Source organism: Solanum stenotomum, chromosome 2 (genome assembly GCF_019186545.1).
Source record: "Solanum stenotomum isolate F172 chromosome 2, ASM1918654v1, whole genome shotgun sequence".
Lineage (NCBI taxonomy): Eukaryota > Viridiplantae > Streptophyta > Magnoliopsida > Solanales > Solanaceae > Solanum > Solanum stenotomum.
The window spans coordinates 51,655,879-51,676,495 of record NC_064283.1 but is presented as its reverse complement, the minus strand read 5'-3'; the positions used below and the strand labels follow the sequence as shown (position 1 = coordinate 51,676,495).

General features: G+C 39.4%; 1 protein-coding gene across 1 annotated transcript; it reads left to right on the top strand.

The window, feature by feature from the left end:
- The first annotated feature begins 975 nt into the window (after positions 1-975).
- Positions 976-4,376, top strand: LOC125856081 (uncharacterized). Its single transcript, XM_049535662.1, has 7 exons — positions 976-1,141; positions 1,233-1,289; positions 1,652-1,981; positions 3,127-3,450; positions 3,598-3,655; positions 3,914-4,034; positions 4,122-4,376. Exons 1-7 carry the CDS (start codon positions 976-978, stop codon positions 4,374-4,376), a joined length of 1,311 nt encoding a protein of 436 aa, XP_049391619.1.
- Positions 4,377-20,617: the final 16,241 nt, after the last annotated feature.

The following is a 20,617-nucleotide window of genomic DNA, read 5'->3' as shown; positions in this document are numbered from 1 at the left end:
CAAGCTTCTCAACATCCGATGAACCTCCCCGTTACTGCTACTATTCCTAAGGTAGATGGAGCGTTAGGCACTGATGCCTTCTTCTGTCCCTTATTAGGTCCCGTGATGACTGGTAATGAGCATGAGATGTTGACTAAGTTTCTAAAGTTGAAGCCGCCTGTGTTTCATGGTTTTGAGAGTGAGGACGCGTATGAGTTCATTTTGGATTGTTCTGAGAGGCTTCATAAGTTGGGTATTGTACATCAACATGGAATAGAGTTTGTGACTTTCCAGCTTCAGGGTGAGGCTAAACAGTGGTGGAGAGCCTATGTGGATGCAAATCGTCATTCTTGCCCCACTCACTTAGACGCAATTTCATTCTTTGTTTCTGGAAAAGTATGTGCCTTGACTTTGAGAGATCACAAGAAAGATGAGTTCATGGCTTTGAAGCAGAGAGGTATGTCCGTAGCTGCTTATGAGGCTGAGTTCCGTGCTTTATCTAGATATGCTACACACTTGGTGACTATTGAGGAAGAGAGGATCCGTCTATTCGTCAATGGACTTCGCCCCGAACTACAAGTATTGTTTGTTCACATGACTCAGCAGGGAAAAGTTTTAATGAGGTGACATATGTTGTGAAAAAAGTGGACGGAGTTTGACGCGATGGGCAAGTCAAGGCCTTGTCTAAGAAGCCCAAGAGCTCAGGTAACTTCAATAGTTCTTACTCTAGAGGTTCAGGTAGGCCAACACTTTCAGCTTGGCCAATTCAGTAAGCCTTGCCCGCTTCTAAGGGTAGTTACTCGGGAACTCCACAACAAAATTTTATTCGAGATATCCAGAGAGTTGGACCTTCGGTGGGCAGCAGGCCATCTTTTGACCACACTTGTTATAATTGTGGGGAACCTGAACATATGAGGAGAGATTATCCCCACCCGCGCATGTTTGAATCTGCGCAACAGCAGACTAGAGCAGTGGTACCCACGGGCAATAGTAATAATGGTAGAGGGCGTACACAAGGTGGGCGAGGAGGAAATTAGCCAGGCCGTGGAGGTCGGGGAAATGGTAATGCCAGTAGAGGAGCAGTGCAACCAAACAAAGAGGTTGCCTATCATGATGACAAGGCTCAGTGTTATGCTTTTTCGGGCAAGACCGAGGCTGAGACGTCTGATGCAGTGATCACATGTGCTATTCTTGTCTATGACCGGATGACTACTGTTTTGTTTGATCCTGTTCTACTTATTCATACGTGTCAGTTCAATTTGTCTTGGGATTTGATATGGTTTCTGATGTACTTGATGCCCCTCGTCCATGTTTGTACCCCAGTTGGAGAGTTTGTTATAGTCACCCATGTGTATCGTGCTTGCCCTATCTTGTTTATGGGTTTCATACTTGGGTTGATCTGGTTATTTTGGATATGATTGACTTTGATATAATATTAGAAATGCCTTGGTTGTCCCCTTATTATGTTGTGTTAAATTGTAATGCTAAGTCTGTGACTCTAGAGATCCTGGGTAGGGAAAAGTTAGATTGGGATGGGGTGTACAAGCTTAAGCCAGCTAAGGTCATATCCTTCATTCGAGCTAGGAAACTGGTGGGGCAGAGTGTTTGGCATATTTGGCTCATATTCGGGATGTTGGGATTGAGTCTTCCTCTATTGAGTCTATTCTTGTAGTGTCTAAATTTAAAGAAGTGTTTCCTACTGATTTTCCTGGTGTACCTCTGGATAGAGATATAGATTTCAGCATTGACTTGGAACCAGGTGCTCGCCCCATTTCCATCCCTCCTTATCACATGGTTTTGGTAGAATTGAGAGAGTTTAAGGCTCAAATCCAGGAACTTCACATTCTTCCTAGTGCTTCCACGTGGGGTGCTCCTGTCTTGTTTGTTAAGGAAAAAGATAGTAGTATGAGGATGTGCATAGACTACCAGCAATTAAATAGGGTCACTATTCGGAATAAGCATATGTTGCCTCAGATAGATGATCTTTTTGACCAGTTGCAGGGTGCGTCAGTTTTCTCTAAGATTGATCTAAGGTCTGGTTACCATCAGTTAAAGATTAGGCCTGAAGATGTACCAAAAACGGCATTAAGGACCCGCTATGGGCACTACGAGTTTCTAGTGATGTCATTTGGGTTGACAAATGCGCCTGCAAATTTCATGAGTTTGATGAATGATGTGTTCAAACCATTTCTGGATTATTTTGTTATTGTCTTCATTGATGACATTTTGGTGTATTCAAAGAGTAAGGAAGAGCATGTTGACCATCTTCGCATTGTTTTGGGTGTCCTTGGGAAACAAAAGTTGTATGACAAATTTTCCAAGTGTGAGTTCTGGTTGGATTCAGTTGGCTTTTTGGGGCATGTAGTTTCAAGGGAAAGGGTAATGGTAGATCCACAAAAGATTGAAGCGGTTAAGAATTGGGTCCCGCCTAGCTCGGTAGCTGAAGTTAGGAGTTTTATGGGGATCGATAACTACTATCATCAGTTTGTGAAAATTTTTGCTTCTATGGCCGCGCATTTCACAAGGCTGACTAAGAAGGAGGTGTCTTTCGAATGGACCGAAAAATGTGAAGGGATCTTTTGAAAGCTCAAGACTCTTTTGACCACACCACCTATTCTTGCACTATTGGTGGAAGGTAAAGATTTTATTATTTATTGTGATGCTTCACATTCGGGTTTGGGTGTTGTGTTGATACAAGATAAGTATGTCATAACTTATACATCACGGAAGTTGAAAGTGCATGAGAGGAACTACCTGACAAATGATTTGGAGTTGACAGCGGTAGTGTTTACCCTTAAGTTCTGGCATCATTACCTTTATGGTGTCAAGTGTGAGGTATTTACTGACCATCGTAGTATGCATCACGTATTCACTCAAAAGGACCTAAATCTGAGACAACGAAGGTGGATGGAGTTACTTATGGATTATGATGTCACCATCCAATATCATCCGGGTAAGGCTAACGTGGTGACAGACACATTAAGCTGAATGACGATAAGTATAGGTAGTCTAGCTTATTTGGGTGTATCCAAGTGACCTTTGGCCAACGAGATTCAAACCTTAGAGTCTAAGTTCATGCAGTTGGGCATCTCAGAGAAAGGTGGGGTGTTAGCTAGCATTGAGGTTAGACCCACTTTCATTGAGAAGATCAAGCCAAACAGTTTGAGGATGAGAATTTGAGTGAGATTAGAAAGAAGACAGTGTACGGTAAGGCACAAGTTTTGGTTCTTGATGCGGGGGGTGTGCTTAGTTTTAAGAGGAGAATTTGTGTTCCCCGAGTGGATGACTTGATTCAGAAAATGTTGACAGAATCTCATGGTTCGCGGTATTCCATTCATCCGAGTGTGACTAAGATGTACCGAGATTTGAAAAGCCTTTATTGGTGGCCTGGTATGAAGAAAGGCATAGGTGAGTTTGTGGTTAAGTTCCAAAACTGTCAGCAGGTAAAGTATGAGCACCAAAGGCCGACAGGTTTGCTTCAGCGAATGTCAATTTTGGAATGGAAGTGGGAGATGATAGCTATGGATTTTGTGGTTGGTCTCCTTAAGACCTTAGGGAAATTTGATTCTATTTGGGTAGTGGTTGACAGATTGACTAAGTTGGCCCATTTTATTCCAGCTAGAGTAAACTATAATGCTCAGCAGTTGGCTAAGGATCGTGTGAAAGGGATAGTGAGGTTGCAAGGGGTGCCCCTTTCTATCATCTCATATCATGGTACGCAGTTCACATCCAAGTTTTGGAGAAAATTGCATGATGAGTTGGGAACTCAACTGACTTTTAGTGCAACTTTCCAACCACAGATGGATGGGCAGTCAAATAGAACAATTCAAGTGTTAGAGGACATGTTGAGGGCATGTGTGATTGACTTTGGAGGGCATTGGGAAAATTTCCTACCATTGTGTGAGTTCTCCTATAATAACAATTACCACTCCAGCATTGACATGACACCGTTCAAGGCACTTTATGGAAGGGTATATAGATCACCCATAGGGTGGTTTGAGGCTGGAGATGTAAAACCTTTGGTGGTTGATTTGGTGAAAGATGCTCAGGATAAGGTAAGAAGCATTCAAGCTAAGCTTCTAGAAGCCCATAGTAGATAGAAAAAGTATACGGACCGTAAGGTAAGGGACATGGCATTTCAGGTTGGTGAACAAGTTCTTCTAAAGGTGTCACCCATGAAAGGGGTGTTGAGGTTTGTCAAGAAGGGCAAGCTTAGTCCTCGATACATTGGACCATTTGAGATCCTTGACTGTGTAGGGCCAGTAGCTTATAGATTGACTTTACCCCCTAGATTATCTGGAGTTCATCCAGTGTTTCATGTGTCCATGTTGAATAAGTATCATGGTGACAGAGATTACATCATAGTGGGATTCAGTTCTATTAGACAAGGACCTTAAGTATGAGGAGGAACCGGTTGCGATTCTTGATCGTGATGTCCAGAAGATGAGGACCAAAGAGATTAATTCTGTGAAGGTTCAATGGAAGCATCGTCCGATTGAGGAAGCTACTTGGAAACCCAAGGAGGACATGTGAGACAAGTATCCCCAATTGTTCGATGATTCAAGTACTATTGTACTCTTACTTTAGCCAATTTTTTCTAGTTTATCACTTGAGGACGAGTGATGGGGAAATTTGTATCTATTGTAAGACATGTTCCCATCGTTATAGAAAAGTCAATGGGGAAATAATTTGGGCCAGAAAACTTTCGAGTAGTGACTTGAAAAATTGTAGCCTAGTCTAGATTTAGATGAAATCTGAGTCAGGTATGGTCCAGGGAAATCTGGTAATGAATGTGGGATCTAATTATGAATTTTATCACATGAATAGATAGCTAAGACGTTAAGGAGCCCATACGACTATTACATAATCAAATTCGGGCGAGTAGAATTTCTGAAACTGATCTTAGCGTGAAAAGGGTAGTTTCTGAACATCAAGGGTGGAAGGTGTGTTGTGAAATGGGAGCTTGGAGCTCAAATTCCGAGCTTATGTCTTTTTCTAAGCCGTGGGGGGGGGATTATTCCCGCCAAGGTGGGGCCAGTGTGGTAGGTTGGGGTCTGCCATAGCGGGCCAGTAACGACTTAAGTCAGGAAAAAAACCCCAATTTGGTTATTTTTCTGCAAACTTCGTTCTTAAGAGTTAGGAGATGACCTAGGGTGATTTCTTGACAGTTTTCCACAACTTTTAGTGCTAAAGGTAAGGAATTTACTCCCCTAATCCAATTTTCGATTCGTAGAACTTAGATTCTTGGGTAATTATGATTGGGAGAGGGTTATGACCTAAATTTGAAGGTGGGAAAAAGCCCTAACTGTACATTAGGATCATGGGTTTGGTCTTGGGTTATTGAGTTTGTTATAATCTGGGTAAGTTAGACCTTAATTATTGATCCTAGCGTTAAATTACTCATTTGTAGACCAAGAATAAGCTGAAAAAGTCCGGAAAGGGAAGGCTCAAGTGTCATATGAGGATTTAAGCTTGGTTTCGAGGTAGGTGATGGTTTGATTTCATGTTTGTGTGATATATGTCGATTGATTGCTACATTGTATGTATGCGTGTATGTGAATATGGAAATGTGAATTGAACCTAATGAAATGATGATGTGTGAACAATACATACCATGAACCTGTTACTTAATTGTATGATTTGAGTATTGTTCATTATGGATGCGATTGTGATTGTGGTTTTGTTGATTTGATCGGGTGTCATGTTCTGACACATACATTAGATCAGGTGTCACGTTTTGACATGTATATTGGACTGGGTGTCACGTTTCGATACATATATTGGACCGAGTGTCACGTTTTGACACATACTTTAGATCGGGTGTCACGTTCTAACACACTAACCATTTGAGTATGGGTTCCATGAGAGAACTACTTGTGATTGTTTTGTGTATGTCTACTTGTCATTGATAGTGGAAGACTGTGTGTTGCTCTGAAATGATACTGAACTATATTATGTATATGTGTGCTTACTGTGTTGGTGATTTTTCGTTGTTTATTATGCTTATGGAAGTAGCCGCGTGATCCTACCAGTACACTGTAGTTGTGTACTGATACTACACTTTCTCTTTCTTTGTTGAGTACAGGTCATCTTCAGGCGGCTACTGACAGACCTCATTTAGGAGATCACTGATCGAGACCGAATTCAAGGGTGAGCCAGTTCTTCCAGGCTGCCATGAATTCTCTTTTGTTTAGTCCATTTTCTTCGGACTCAGACTATATATTAGGTTGTTATGTTTTAGTTTTTGGGGTTGCACCTCTTTTCCTGAGACTTGTTGATCCTTAGAGTTTTGGTACATTGACATTCAGGCTCTAGGAGTTGTTTTCTGCAAATGTTTGGTAGTTGTTTTGTTTAACTTTTGGAGTTTATGGGAACTCGATTTGGACATTTAAACCTGCTTCCGTATCCTTAAATGTTTAGTTTTTCGTTAAGTTGCTTAGTTGGGTTGTAGTAATGGTTCTCCCACCGGAGGGTTAGTGTGGGTGCCAATCACGACGATTCGGGTCTTGAAAGTCAGTCTCAATTAGATATGTCAGAGTGTTGGAAAGTTTGATGTACATTATGAACTCTACAGGAACATACATAGCTTGCGGTATAGGTAAACTGAGTTGATACACAAGTAATATCAACCAAAATCATTGAATGACAATGAAACAAATTTGTTATTTAGAACACACTCAAAACTTTGTTTTGCATTACAAAAAGTATCCAATAGTTATTTAACGATATATTGATGAAAATTGGATTACTGGATCAATATAAACTAAGTCCAAGAGTGGATATGTTTTCACCATTTGTGGAGGAGCAATACAGTGAAAATCATCCAAACAAACATGTATTGATTGCTCTACATCGGAGTCTGAGTTCAGAGCCTTAAACAAGGCTAGTGAAGAAGTTGAATGACTCTGAAAATTCTTAGAAAATATTATATTTTGGTCGGAACAAATGACTCGTATATGCATACATTGTGATAGTCAAGCTGCAGTAGGAAGATTTGGAAGCGTTATGTATAACAGTAAGAATCGTTACATATAGCAAAGAAAAAATAGCATTAGACAACTAATGTTTATCGTGACCAACGACAATAACCTACGGTATGAGTGTCTACTATCGTCGACAGTATAGTAACCCAACTAAAGGTTGGGGTCGTGTCCCAAGGGAGTGGTTTTGAGAATTGATAGAAAAATAAAATTAAGCTCTAGCTAGTCGCAGCTAAAGATATTAATGAGTAAAAACATAGTAAATAAAAGGGGGTGACACAAAAGTGTCAAATAACGATTTGGGGTTTTTGTCACAATTAGTTAAAATAGCAAAAATTAACAAGAAAATCAACTATGGGGAAATGTTCTTGGGCTGTGACCGCAATACAAGTTGAGATAAGTAGTTGGGTACACGCTTTTGAAAGGAAATTTGTAAGATAATAGTGACTAGGCTAAGCTTTAAATGGAAATAAGTTCCCTCTCGAGCAACTTACCCCGTTTCAAATGCCTTCTTCTCAGACACCCATTAGCCGCATGAAGACCAGCCTACGCCTTACCCCACTCATTGTCTCGAGCTGAGTGTTAGGATATGGGACTAGAGCTCACCCTCTCAGGCTGTACCTCATGTCGACTCACTCCTTAGGCCATCAATCTAGTGGTTTTGGTTTCGCGACCTCCCTCTTGGACAAGCCGAAAACACATGAGTGACTTTGTATTTGCAACTACAAACCCTTTAGATTAAACCACAACCACTAGGTGAAATCACCATTAAACTACATCTAACCTATCAACAAGCAAGACCCAACAATAATATCATAACATATTTGTGATATCACACCCTAAGAATGGGGGTTTTTAGCCAAACATCAAGAAATAACAAAATACACCTAAAATGATAGTAAAATAAAATGGGTATAAGAAATTAAACCTTGATTTAAGAAAAGGAAGAATAATGGAGAAGACCTACTTCCAACTTGGGGAAGATGAAATCCTTCATTCTTCAAGTCTCCCAAAAACCCTCTCCAAACTTGAGAGAAAAATATCCAAAAAGTACTATTCTATTCCAAAAATTAAAATAAATGTTCGACTCTCTTAAAATTAATAACAAGTTCAGTATTTATAGACTCCAGAAAATAGCGTTGGCGGATCTTTCAGCGAAGTTAGTCGATATCGCCGAATGACCTCGGCGACTCACCCTTCGTCTGTCTCATCGTCGTTTCGTGCTTGCCTTCAGCATCTTAACGTTCTGGACCATTGGGCGGTATAGTACTGCTTCGCGGAACTATTTGGCGAAGGCCGAATGCTCCTTTAATCGCCTTTTTTATCTTTCTCCTTTAGGGCTTCGCATACTGGAACAAAGGGCGGAGTAAATCCCTTCGGCAAATCGCCAAGTGTGCTTGGCGATGCTCGGGCTTCAGCTTCTTCATTCTTTTCAGTCATTTTGTTCCTTTTTGCGCCTAAGTGTCGATGCTTTCACTAAAACTTCAAATACCTGAAACTTAAGAGTTTTAATCAGATATTTAGATAAAATAAGCATTCGAGGACACTATTCTTGTCAAAATAAACCCCTAAATGAGTCCAATTTGTGGACTTATCAAGAACCCCAACTTAAACTTTTGCTTATCCTTAAGCAAACTTGAGTTCAGCCATTCAACAAGGGTGTGTTAAACAGTGCTACATAAGACTCAATCATGAGTGCATACAACAAGACTCAATTTACTTATGCAAGGATCAATTGTGTACTCAAAGATTCAAGTTGTGACACACCATTACCAAATATTCTCATGCTCGCAATACTTGCTACTTGTGCAAGTTCAAGCTCGACAAAAAGTATCTAAATGCCCTCACATGAAGAATGATTCCATATTCACACACAGAGGTTAATCAATTCAAGATCAGGAATCAGATACAACGCTCACACTCAAAAAAAGGAACACAATGCATGCTTTCACCCATAGGTTTGCCCTTATTTTCCAATCGACTTTTGATTCAGCTTACTCAAGATCAAAAAGGTCTTTCTAAGGCTTGTAATGGGGCTGAGTGTAAAGGTATGGTCATTTAGGCTCAGTGACTTTTTCATCCTCGTGAGATGTGGTTTCTCAAGGCATTCCCTTATCCTCTTTTATCAATTCTTTTTCTAATGCTTCTAAGTCACCTGTTTATTCACTTTCATGGATTGCTTGGAAACCCGATTTCCTTCGTACCTTATTCCACAGTTTTTTTTAATTGAAGGGATTTCCACTTATGCAATCCCATGGGTTAGGGGGGACTTTTTCTTGCACTTCTTGACCTTTCCTTTTCCTTTTTACCACACCCCCAACTTTTGGATTTTGGCCTAAGTTGGCTGTTCACTAATCACAAATTAAGAGGATTATAGGTAATGGGTCAAGTAAGGTCTAGGTTTCATCAAGTTTTTTCCAAAGAAAGGTAAGGCTCAAAGGGTGTTCAAAAGAGTTTCACACGCTCACGGGTAGGCCACAAAAGAGGTATATGTCAAATTTGGCTCACACTCTTTAAAGTTGCCTAAGATCATCTCAAGAGGACATCTTTCTAAATCAATCAGACTAACATGGCAAATTCTAGGTTTATTCATGCAAGTTTCAAAGTAAACTAATCACACAAGGCATCGACACTTAAGTCATACAAGATTACACACTTTCGCTAGTGTGCAATGGTCATTACAAGAGAATCAATTTGATAAATGGCTAATCACAACGAGATGCAACGAGTTCACATATTATCTATGCAATTTCATTTGGCCTCATCGTAGCCGAACATTCATGTTCGTTCAATTGAGAGCACTATTCAAGTCATCGGTACAGACCGAAACCGAGACTCAATTTTTTGCAAAAGAACAACCACATTCAACTAATGAGGGGTGGCAAAAAATGTGCGAAAAATTCAAAATTTTTCGGAAGGGTCAAAATCATTCGCAATTAAAAATAAACGGAGCCACGAGATCAAACATCCACAGAGAAGCAACAATTAACACAATTATAAACAGAAAGCCCAAATGTACTCGAAACACGAATCATAAACAACACACAAAAGTGTGGGCCTCACCCCACCACAAATAAAAAACAATTTGTCCTCAAATGTAGGTAATACATAATCCAAAAGTAGAGGTAAGCAAGATAGAGAGGAGTGTAACATCTGGCAATTTGAAATAGCTATGAAGAAGCTTAGAATTGGAAATAGTCATTTTTGGAAAGAATAAAAAATCTAGAAAATTTAGCTAAGTATGGAAAAATGAGATTTTAGTCAACTTTAAGCAGTCATAACTCCTAGCTTAGGATGATTTAGGTGTATTTCCAATTATGTTTGGAAAGCTCTTAGAGTGATCTTTCCAACGCCGCCGAGTTGTGCGATTTTGAGTTCGTATGAGTGAGTTATGCCCTTTGGAAGTTGGGCTGTTGGCACAGGGAAGTTCATCCGAATTTGTAAGGGTATTTTGGTCTTTTCCCTAACCATTTCTTTTGGTTATATTAAGAGTCTGGACTGATTTTAAATCAGTTTTCCCTTTTAAAAAGTGAGGGTTAGGGCTTTGAGAGAGAAGAGGAGAAGAAGAGGAGAAAGAGAAGAAGAAGCAAGGTTCGTAGAGATCGTCGTGGATTTCGTCGGGAGTAATCCCTATTAAGGCATGTCAGATCATAGTGTTGGGTTGGTTCATTCCCCCACACACCAAACTCGTTTTAATTTCGAGAAAAGATTGGTTGTGTTTGTTGAAGTTTGTGGTTGTGTTTATTGAAGTTTCTTGTTGGTTTGGTGTATGTTTCCGGTTGTGATTTCGAGTTGAATCTATTGTATAGTACGGGGATTTATGATTCTAAGTGTTTGGGGCTGGAAACTTTGAAGTTAAGAAGGTTTAGAGTTGGAAAAACTAAGGAGAAAAGTTGGATTTTTCTAGGGAAAAGGCTGGGGCGTCGCGTCAACCAACGCTCCCCAAAAGGGGCTCTGAAGTTCCACCCTTGGGGCGGCACGCCTTGCAGAGCTCCCAGCAGGCCCCTCTGAAGTCTGAAGGCTGGCGCCCTGCGCCTCTCAGAGCGCCAAGGACGCCAACCCTTCCCATTCCTTCCCCACTTTTTCATACATGTTCCTTGGTAATGTATCTATGTTTTATAGTTATTTTCAACACTCTAAGGTACATCTAAACATCACGAACTCATCCATAAACATGAGATCATTACCCTTGAATCCATAATCCAATTCGAGGAAAGTTAGGACCAAAGTCAAGTGAAGTTAATTAGAGTCAAGCTTAGAAGTTAAGAAGTAAGTCAAAGCAAGTCTTTAAAGTTTTTCAAGAGTCTTTATTGAACGTTTTAACTTCATTTTTAGGCTCAAGTTTCAAGTTAAGTAAAGAGTATAGAGTTTCAAGTTAAGTAAAGAGTATAGAGTTTCAAGTTAAGCCAAGAGTAAAGAGTCAAGTTCATTTCTCAAAAGTTATTAGGGAACTAAGTATTCCCAAAACAGTTTATAAATGTTTTCACATTTAAGATGAGAGGAAACTGAGATTTCCAAAAGAGTTTTGGGCAGTTTGACTACTATCTCTTTTAAGAAAAGATGAGTTTTGTGAAAGAGTTTCTAAAACATGATTAGTATGACAATCGAGTATGTCATCAATGTTTAAACAATATGGTCTCTAGATATACCATCAATATTTATGCAGTATGATTTCTCGAGTCATCAATGATCATATAAAAATATTGTTTATGGTTTTGATATGTTCTTTTTAGAAAGAGTTTTCAAGAGCAATTACCTCTTTTAAGAGGGTAGTTTGAGCAATTATTTCAAACCAAAGAAAGATGTGTTTAAAACACTTATGAGCTAAAGTATTTTTGGGAGTAGTCTTGAGCACTGAATTAGGGACACGAGTTCATATTACTTCAACTCTCCACAAGAACCATGTAGCCAAACATGGGATTTGACGGGTCATACTTTTTAGATGATCACGTAAAGTTAAGCTAGTGGATCTACTAAGTTAAAGCGTTCTATATGACGGCAAAGTATAGGACAGTTCTGGTAGCATGGGCAAGACGCTATAGCCCCACTTAGGCTTGTAGTGGTGGCTGTCGGTTAGAGAAAGTCCCATAGTAGAAATTGCATGCTTCCTCGAGGGGTTCTACTTAGTATGGATGGGGGTATGGGACTTCATTCATGCATTGCACAAGTAGACTTTGAGAGGAAGTATGATATTTTTATGATATTATAAATATGATTTTTGATACGTCATGTTTTAAATAGTTTTACAAGCTTTATATATTGCATGTGTCTTATTGCTTTATATTGAGTGTAGTTACTCATGAGTTGAACAGAGCCAAGGTAAGTTCTCTTTTGTATCCCTTTCAAGCTTAAGTTGTTGTTTAGCTGTCCAGCTCGCATACTTATACATTTCATGTACTAATGTCAGTTGGCCTGCATCTTATTATGATGCAGACGCAGGTACCCAGGATTATCATTCAGCACACCATTGATCCAATTGAGCACTCCAGAGTCAGTGGTGAGCCTCCTTGCATTTCGGAGGACTCTGTTATTTCGTTTTTCCTAGTTTTACTTTATTAGAATGTTGCGGGGTCTGTCCCAACATCCATCTCAGTGTTATAGAGGCTTCATAGACAGTCAGTCAGTTAGTATCGAGTCTCTCATCTGTTTATATATATATAAATATTCTATTTTGAGACTCGAGTTGCCTTTTTGGCCAGATTTTATTAGTTAAGTTATCTTATGACCTTGGGTTGCATGGAGTTATTCTGTTGAGTTAGGTTTTTGCTGAGTTAAGAAAGACAGGCCAAGGGTTTGCTTGGGGCCAACAATGGTCTTCGAGTGTCGATCCCGCCCAGGGTGTAGGCTCATGGTGTGACAAAGAGGGTAGAGAAAGGTCATGGATACGCAATCTCTCTATCTGCTGGGGCATCAGTGCCAGATCCACTAGGGGTTGTTGTAGATGTCTTGGTCGGCGATGTTTGGATCACCAGCTGCATAACTGTCTATACTAGATCTGGCAGATCTTTAAATATGCTCGCATTTTGGCTCTCTCTTATCTCCTCAACCTGTGTTGCTATCAACTCCTCGTCGATTTCTGCATCCGACTCTGCCTGTGTTGTACCATCCCCTTGCACATCTCTGGTGGTCACAGGAACATCCTTATCATCTGCTCTCTCTATGAGTTAAGTGAAGTCGATAGACTTAAGGTAATCTACGTCCTTCCTCAAACTCGCAATTTCAGCTTTTAAAGCCGCCATCTCAGAGGCGTCCCCATGTCTACTCTCGCAAGCAATGACTCTCACTGTCAAGGCATCAACAACTTTCTAAGGGCTCCGAGGCCGGGGTGGGCGATGGAGTCTCTGCTGATAATGAGTCAACATTGACCTTCAGAGAAGTATCTGCTGGGGCTGCTCTTCTCTTGTCATCTTCCTCTCGTGTAAACTCTGCCTCTATACACCGGATATCAGTGGAGAAAGATGGAGTGACCTCTATATCTCTAGCAGGCTCTCGGGGTACTCCAACACGCCAGGATAACTCAGTAATCAGAATAGGAAATGGTAGGGATGTCTGTGTCTGTTTGGCTCTCAAAGCCATCTCCTATGAAACCAGCAGTCCCAGGTCGATCCGCCTCCTGGCCATGATAGAACCAGGGCAAGCCGCCTTAGTATGATGCAGAATGGACTCGTTCTGGGATGGCATGATAGTGCTGCTGATGAAGCCAAACAAGTACCGAGAGGCGATGTTCATATCCCTCTTCTCAATAGGAGCTCCCGCATCCAACCATCTCGGGGTGATGTAAGAAATCATCGAAGCTAACCAGCCCTTCAAGTCATCTAGGGACGGAGCGATAGGCAAACCCTGGTAGGGCAATACTGAGTGCAGCGGTCTACCCAGTTAAACATTAATATGCTCGTTGTGACACTCGGCTTCTTTGCCTCTCACCATAATCGAGTTCACTAGTTGGAACTCACTAGCCTGTTTTTTATTTTTTGGGACCAACTCCCCATAGGCAAAGTAGAATTCCCGAACTCAGGAAGGAATCTAAGGGGCCCAGGGACTAGTGAACTACTCGAACTCATGTTACTTGATCGTGGCAAGCACCTCAACATGCTTACCTTCCAAACCCTCCACCGATAGTAACTTTTCTTCTAGAATGGTTCGTAAACCATAGCCTTTTAGTCTGTTCAGCAACCTGGGTGGAGGTGGAGCTATATGGAGTGCAGGTGGTGCTGGAGTTGGCACTAATTTGGTAGTTGGGGGAGTGGCAACTGAAGGGGTTCCGGTGGCTGTAGGCTGATTTCTAGCCCTAAGTTCCTCCTTTCGATTTATCAAAGGTTGCTCATCCTCCGGCTCAGAAATAGCCGGTTCAACATTTTTGCCCTTTCTAGCAATGTGCTTTTTTCGTTAACCTTTATCTCCCGGTGGGAGATCTTACTTTCTTTTCTGTGAAGGATGTGATCCTCCTTCATTGATTGTAATTCCCGTTGCCTTTTTCTAAGGTGGTGCATTTAGGTTTGTGTGCACCATAACTGCAAAAGTTTGTGATTAGTTAGAAGAACAATCACACTAAAACACAGAAAATCTGAAGTAGAAAGGTTCGCCGATCAGTCGGTGAATTGCCAAATCTCTTTAGTGAGCTAGGTTGAACTCGCCAAAGGGATTAGCTTGAAATCTAGGCAAATAAGAGATGAAAAAGTCTATTTGGAGAGACACCGACTACTTTCGGCAACGACGAAGTAGTCCGCCAAAACATACAGTGAAATAGGGTAGAGGAGGCATGCGAAGGGCGGTCTGAAGTTATAATGGCGAGTCGCGACTACCTTCGGCGACCACAGATGTGTTCGTCGAAAGTTACAAATCTCTCAGCACTATGGAAATGAATGAAGAGCGATATAAGATCAGTAGGCGAACCGCCAAATTAAATCATTTGGTGAGCACGACCCAGCTCGCCGAATGATTCACCGTGCCTATTTTTCAACCCACTTCTTAGAATCGACCATACAAGCAATGAAAACGAAATTAAAGCTTGCAGAAATGAAATTCACACAAGACCCATACTTCCCATCATTCCGGAATACTCAGACTTATTTCGGTACTGCTAAATTTTAGCCATTTAACTACGATCACCTTTAAGAATGTCGTCAGCCATTCTTTTGTTGAGCAATTTTCATTGTTCAGCACAAATGTGGGCCATTTAGGTTTTACCCCACCAATATAAAGACAATCAAGCAACACCCAGTATAAACTCTATCAAATTAAAGCACAAACAATAAGGCATTCGACTATTAAAATATTTCAGGCAATTAAACTCGAATTACTCATAGCATATCAACTTATTTCTATCATAGAGGCCCAACACACGTCATCCTGATACTACAATTGCAAAAGAGTGCAAAAACTTTTAAGATAAATTCGAGGTTTTATGGGCTAACTTTTAACGCCGATCAAATTACTTTTTGAAATGCTAGGAAGCAAAGAGATCCAACCCAAGCACTATTTACCAATTGAAATACTAATGGAAAGGTAAAAATCTAAGAAAAAGTATCTTTGGTGTGATTTTGAGGAGTTTGAGAAAAGGGAAAGTGAGAGCTTCAAACATTTTGACTTTCTGCCTTTACATAACCGTTCAGTTCTCTGTCATTTGGCGACGTTAGTCTTATCCCCGATAAAATCAACGACGCGCTGAACGCATACTCACCTCACCGAGTTTTACAGGACATCTCTTATTTTGGGGCCCCAACAGCGGATTAAGTCGGAGTCGCCGATCAATTCGGCGACTCACCCACTGGGTCCTTGGCTCGCCAACTTGCACTTCTCAACACCTTTCTCATTTTACCCTACAAAATCAGCACACCATTATTCGAACAAAATAATTAAAAGCAGTAAAACCTTGGGTTGCCTCCCAAGAAATGCCTTATTTTACGTCGTGGCATGACGTAAGCTTTGTCTCACTCTCTGTTATTGGGGTTTGCCCCAGTGTCACTAGGTGACCCCAATATGTCATTTGAGTAGAGATGAGGCACTGTAAAACTCAGGACATTAGCTAGATTGATCTAGAATAGGATCCAATCATTTTATGTAACACTTCAACATTCTCTTTTATTGCTTCCAATAGCCGATCCTGATCGGTGACCTTTTGGAGAATAATTTGAAGTGTGTCCTCGACACGATTTTCTCTCCCATCTCTAGACTTCCTCCACTCATGAGGGGGTATATACCTCCCCTTGTTGTGTCATTGGACTTCCACCTCTAAGAGTTTGGTGGCCAGTTCGTTTAGCTGAGATGCCAGTGCGGTCAGCGTGAGGTCCTTTTAGACTCCTTGGCTCATTTCCACCAACTTACCACTACTCTGCTCAGCCATGTTCATCTAAGTGGACAACTCAACGAAAAACAAAACTAAAAGTAAAGTTAGTGAACTACAACTAAGAAGAACAAAAATTCTACTAATCTAAAAATTCTCAAATAACGCCACTCCCCGGCTGTGGCGCCATTTTGATACTTATCGTGAACAATGACACTAACCTACGGTATGAGTGTCTACGATCATTGATAGTATAGTAACCCAACTAAAGGTTAGGGTCGTGTCCCAAGGGAGTGGTTTTGAGAATTGATAGAAAAATAAAATTAAGCTTTAACTAGTCGTAGCTAAAGATATTAATGAGTTAAAACATAGTAAATAAAAGGGGGTGACACAAAAGTGTCAAATAACAATTTGGGGTTTTTGTCACAATTAGTAAAAATAACAAAAATTAACAAGAAAATCAAGTATGGGGAAATGTTCTTGTGGTGTGACCGCAGTACAAGTTGAGATAAGTAGTTGGGTACATGCTTTTGAAAGATAATGGTGACTAGGCTAAGCTTTAAATGGAATAAGTTCCCTCTTGGGTAACTTACCCCATTTCAAATGTGTTCCTCTCGAAAACCCATTTGCCGCATGAAGACCAGCCTACGCCTTACCCCACTCACTGTCTCGAGCTGAGTGTTTGGATATGGGACTAGGGCTCACCCTTTCGGGCTGAACCTCATGTCGACCCACTCTTTAGGCCATCAGTCTAGTGGTCTTAGTTAGCGACCTCCCTCTTGGGCAACCCAAAAACACATGGGTGACTTTGTATTTGCAACAACAAACCCTTTTGATTAAACCACAACCACTAGGTGAAATCACCATTAAACTACATCTAACCTATCCACAAGCAAGACCCAACAATAATATCAAAACATATTTGGTAAATCACACTCCAAGAATGGGGTTTTTTAGCCACACATTAAGAAATAACAAAATACACCTAAAATGATAGTAAAATCAAATGGGTATAAGAAATTAAACCTTGATTTAAGAAAAGGAAGAAGAATGGAGAAGACCCACTTACAACTTGGGGAAGATGATATCTTTCTTTCTTCAAGTTTCCCAAAAACCCCTCCAAACTTGAGAGAAAAATATGCAAAAAGTACTATTCTATTATGGAAATTAAAATAAATGTTCGAATCTCTTAAAATTAATAACAAGTTTAGTATTTATAGACTTCAACAAATAGCGCTGGCGGATCTTTTGGCGAAGTTAGTCAATATCGCCGAATGACTTCGGTGACTCGCCCTTCGTCTGTCTCATCGCTATTTCATGCTTGCCTTCAGCATCTTCACGTTTTGGACCATTGGGCGGTATAGTACTGCTTTGTAGAACTATTCGGTGAAGCGTCGACTGCTCCTTTCATCACCTTTTTATCCTTCTCCTTCAGGGCTTCGCGTACTGGAACAAAGGGCGGAGTAAATCTCTTCAGCGAATCGCCAAGTGTGCTTGGTGATGCTCGGGCTTCAACTTCTTCGTTCTTTTCAACCATTTTATTCCTTTTTGCGCCTAAGTGTCCATGCTTTCACTAAATCTTCAAATACCTGAAAGTTAAGAGTTTTAAACAGATATTTAGACAAAATAAGCATTCGAGGACACTATTCTTGTCAAAATAAACCCCTAAATGAGTCCAATTTGTGGACTCATCAACTACTCCTTTCTGGCGGAATTATCACAATTGTATATGTTATAAAGTCAAATGATAATGTGTTGGATCCACTTACAATGGCCTATCTAGAGAGGGAGTTGAGAGATCATCAAAATGAATGAGACTAGGGCCGAGGATAAATTATCGTGGCAGTAACTCTACTTAGAAGACCGAAGATCCCAAGATATAGATTCAAGGAGATCAAACCAAGTCATTGATTATGCTTCAACATTGTCAAAATAATTTTTATGATCCATTCTTATAATGAGACAATGTTCAGTAACAAAGATAACTGCATTATAACCTTTTAATGATTTTTAAGTTTGATACAAGGTATATCAAATGGTGTACCTAGGGGATATCACATTTATAAATCACCTAAGTAAACATGAAGTGTAAGCATCTTCAATCAGAATTGATACGACCAGTTCTCGATGCACTTATGAACTAGGTTGTAATGATCCAGAAGATCATTTTTGAGAATTTTAAATATTCGTTTAACTAGAGTTAATTAATTGGTGGTTAATTATTAAATATCTAATTTAGTTATGCTTAATTGGTTAAGTTTATAATTTGGTTAATACCATATACCACTTGAACCATATAAAAAAATAAATTATTAGGGTTGAGAATTTTTGGATCATAAATTAAGAAAAAAAAAGAGTCAGAAAACACAGATAAAAAGGAGAATAGCAGAAGCGACATTGAACGAAGGAGTACAAATCGCTTCAGGTAACCTTCAAGTGAAACTTCAATTCTGTATGTTTATAATGATTATTGCATTTGTATTAAACTAATATTATATTAGGTAGGAAAAATAATGGATTGCCTCTTAAATTTGTAGATTTGATAGGTGACAGTATCGTTGTTGTGTACCCTTAATTCTTTACCATTGATGGCCATTAGTGGAATAATGATTTGGCAATGATTGTCCTTTCTAGAATTAATCATTAGAGAATTTAGGAATTAGGAATGGAGTATGCAGTATGTCACTGTAAGATGATTAGGTTGTGCGGTCAATATTTTCTGTAACTAATCGATTGTAATTTAATTTTTATTATCATATTATGATTCAAGTTTTGATATATTGGTTATCAAATTAAATAGTAGGTGTGTTGTCTTATATGATTATTATTATTAGATTTATGATATTGGAGAAGTTGGAACTTAATCCTAGACTTGAAATTTGGAAAAATATGAGAGTTGACATGTAATTGACAACAAAATTAGGAATTTGATTATAATTTCAGGTGAGTTTTTGGGTCTAGGCTAAACCTATAGTAATATGGGTGTTGTTAGCTTCAAAACCTTATTGTGATTATTTACTTGAATAAATTGTATTGATTTGGAAGCTCAATGAAAAGGCAAAGCTCAAGTCCCAGAGTGATTGTTCAATTGTTTGAGGAAAGTAAATTTCTAAACTTTGTTAAGTGTACAGAATTCGTGTATTTAGAGGGTTGAGAATTGGATCCAGAGATACGTGGTTCAATCCGTTTTTCTCTGGTTGTAGTAATAGTGTCCTGGGTTCATCGGATTGGTTAAAACGATTGGATAAAATTTGAGAAAGAAGTCTATATGTGTTAGATTCGAATGTGGTAATGAGTGCTTTTGTGTTTTCGAATTTGATAACTGGTACGATTGGAATCACAATTCAGATTTTTTTATTGTAAGTCTACATTTGTGGTAGTATATTTTATCATGGTATCGATTGGTAAGGTAATAAATGATTGATCATATTGAGTATTGGGCATTTGAAAGGACTTGTGTATTGTTTGGATCATAAATGTCGTTGCTATTGATTGTTAAAGAATCTATGGAAATGTTTCACGTAATGTTTTGATTTAGAGGATAAGGTAAACATGTCATGGGTTGTTGGCCAAAGAATAAGATTGGTAAGGGATTTAGAAAAGGAACAAGTGTCTAGTGTATTGAAGAATTCAAGATATTTACAATTTTATGTCATAAGAAGAATTTAAGAAAAGTGAAGGAATAAGACCTCTCGTATATACCCTTGGTTCAAAATGGAAGGTTATATGGATTTTTGCTTTTGAATTAAGATATGACTATGAGATGTGAGCTGGTTCGACACAGACTTACTAGGGGCTTATCATCGACTTTTATAAATATGGAGTTTTAGTTTGGGTGACAAACAATAATGTGTAGAAGATTCTATAGGGTTATGTCGAGATAGATTTTTCAAATTATGAGAGATAACTTATGGATATGCAACAATATTGACCTACAATTCTACATCGTTAATGAGGATTTTGAGGGGGTTGAAAATACTTTGTTGATGGAACTGCACATCTGTTGTGATATGTTACATACATACATGATGGTAAATAGATATTATGTGCTCATGGCATATAGAATAATTGGGGTGACCAAATATTTCTCTAAGTGTTGGCATGAGGTATGTGATTGTTTGGAATGGTAGTTAAAGCATGGTATGTGGAAGTTTTGTGGAATTGACTTCGGGTGTTATTTAATAGTTTTATCTCGATTGAAAGATACTATCAAATATGAAATTAGTGCTATCAATCTTGTGGGAGACTCATATTTGTCATGAAATTCTTAAATAAAAAGAGAGGTAGCCATAGTTTGAACATGTATTTGATAAGAAGACTTTGATATTAGTGACAGTTTGAGAGTAAGGTAAATGACTGGTGTAGCTATGATGTT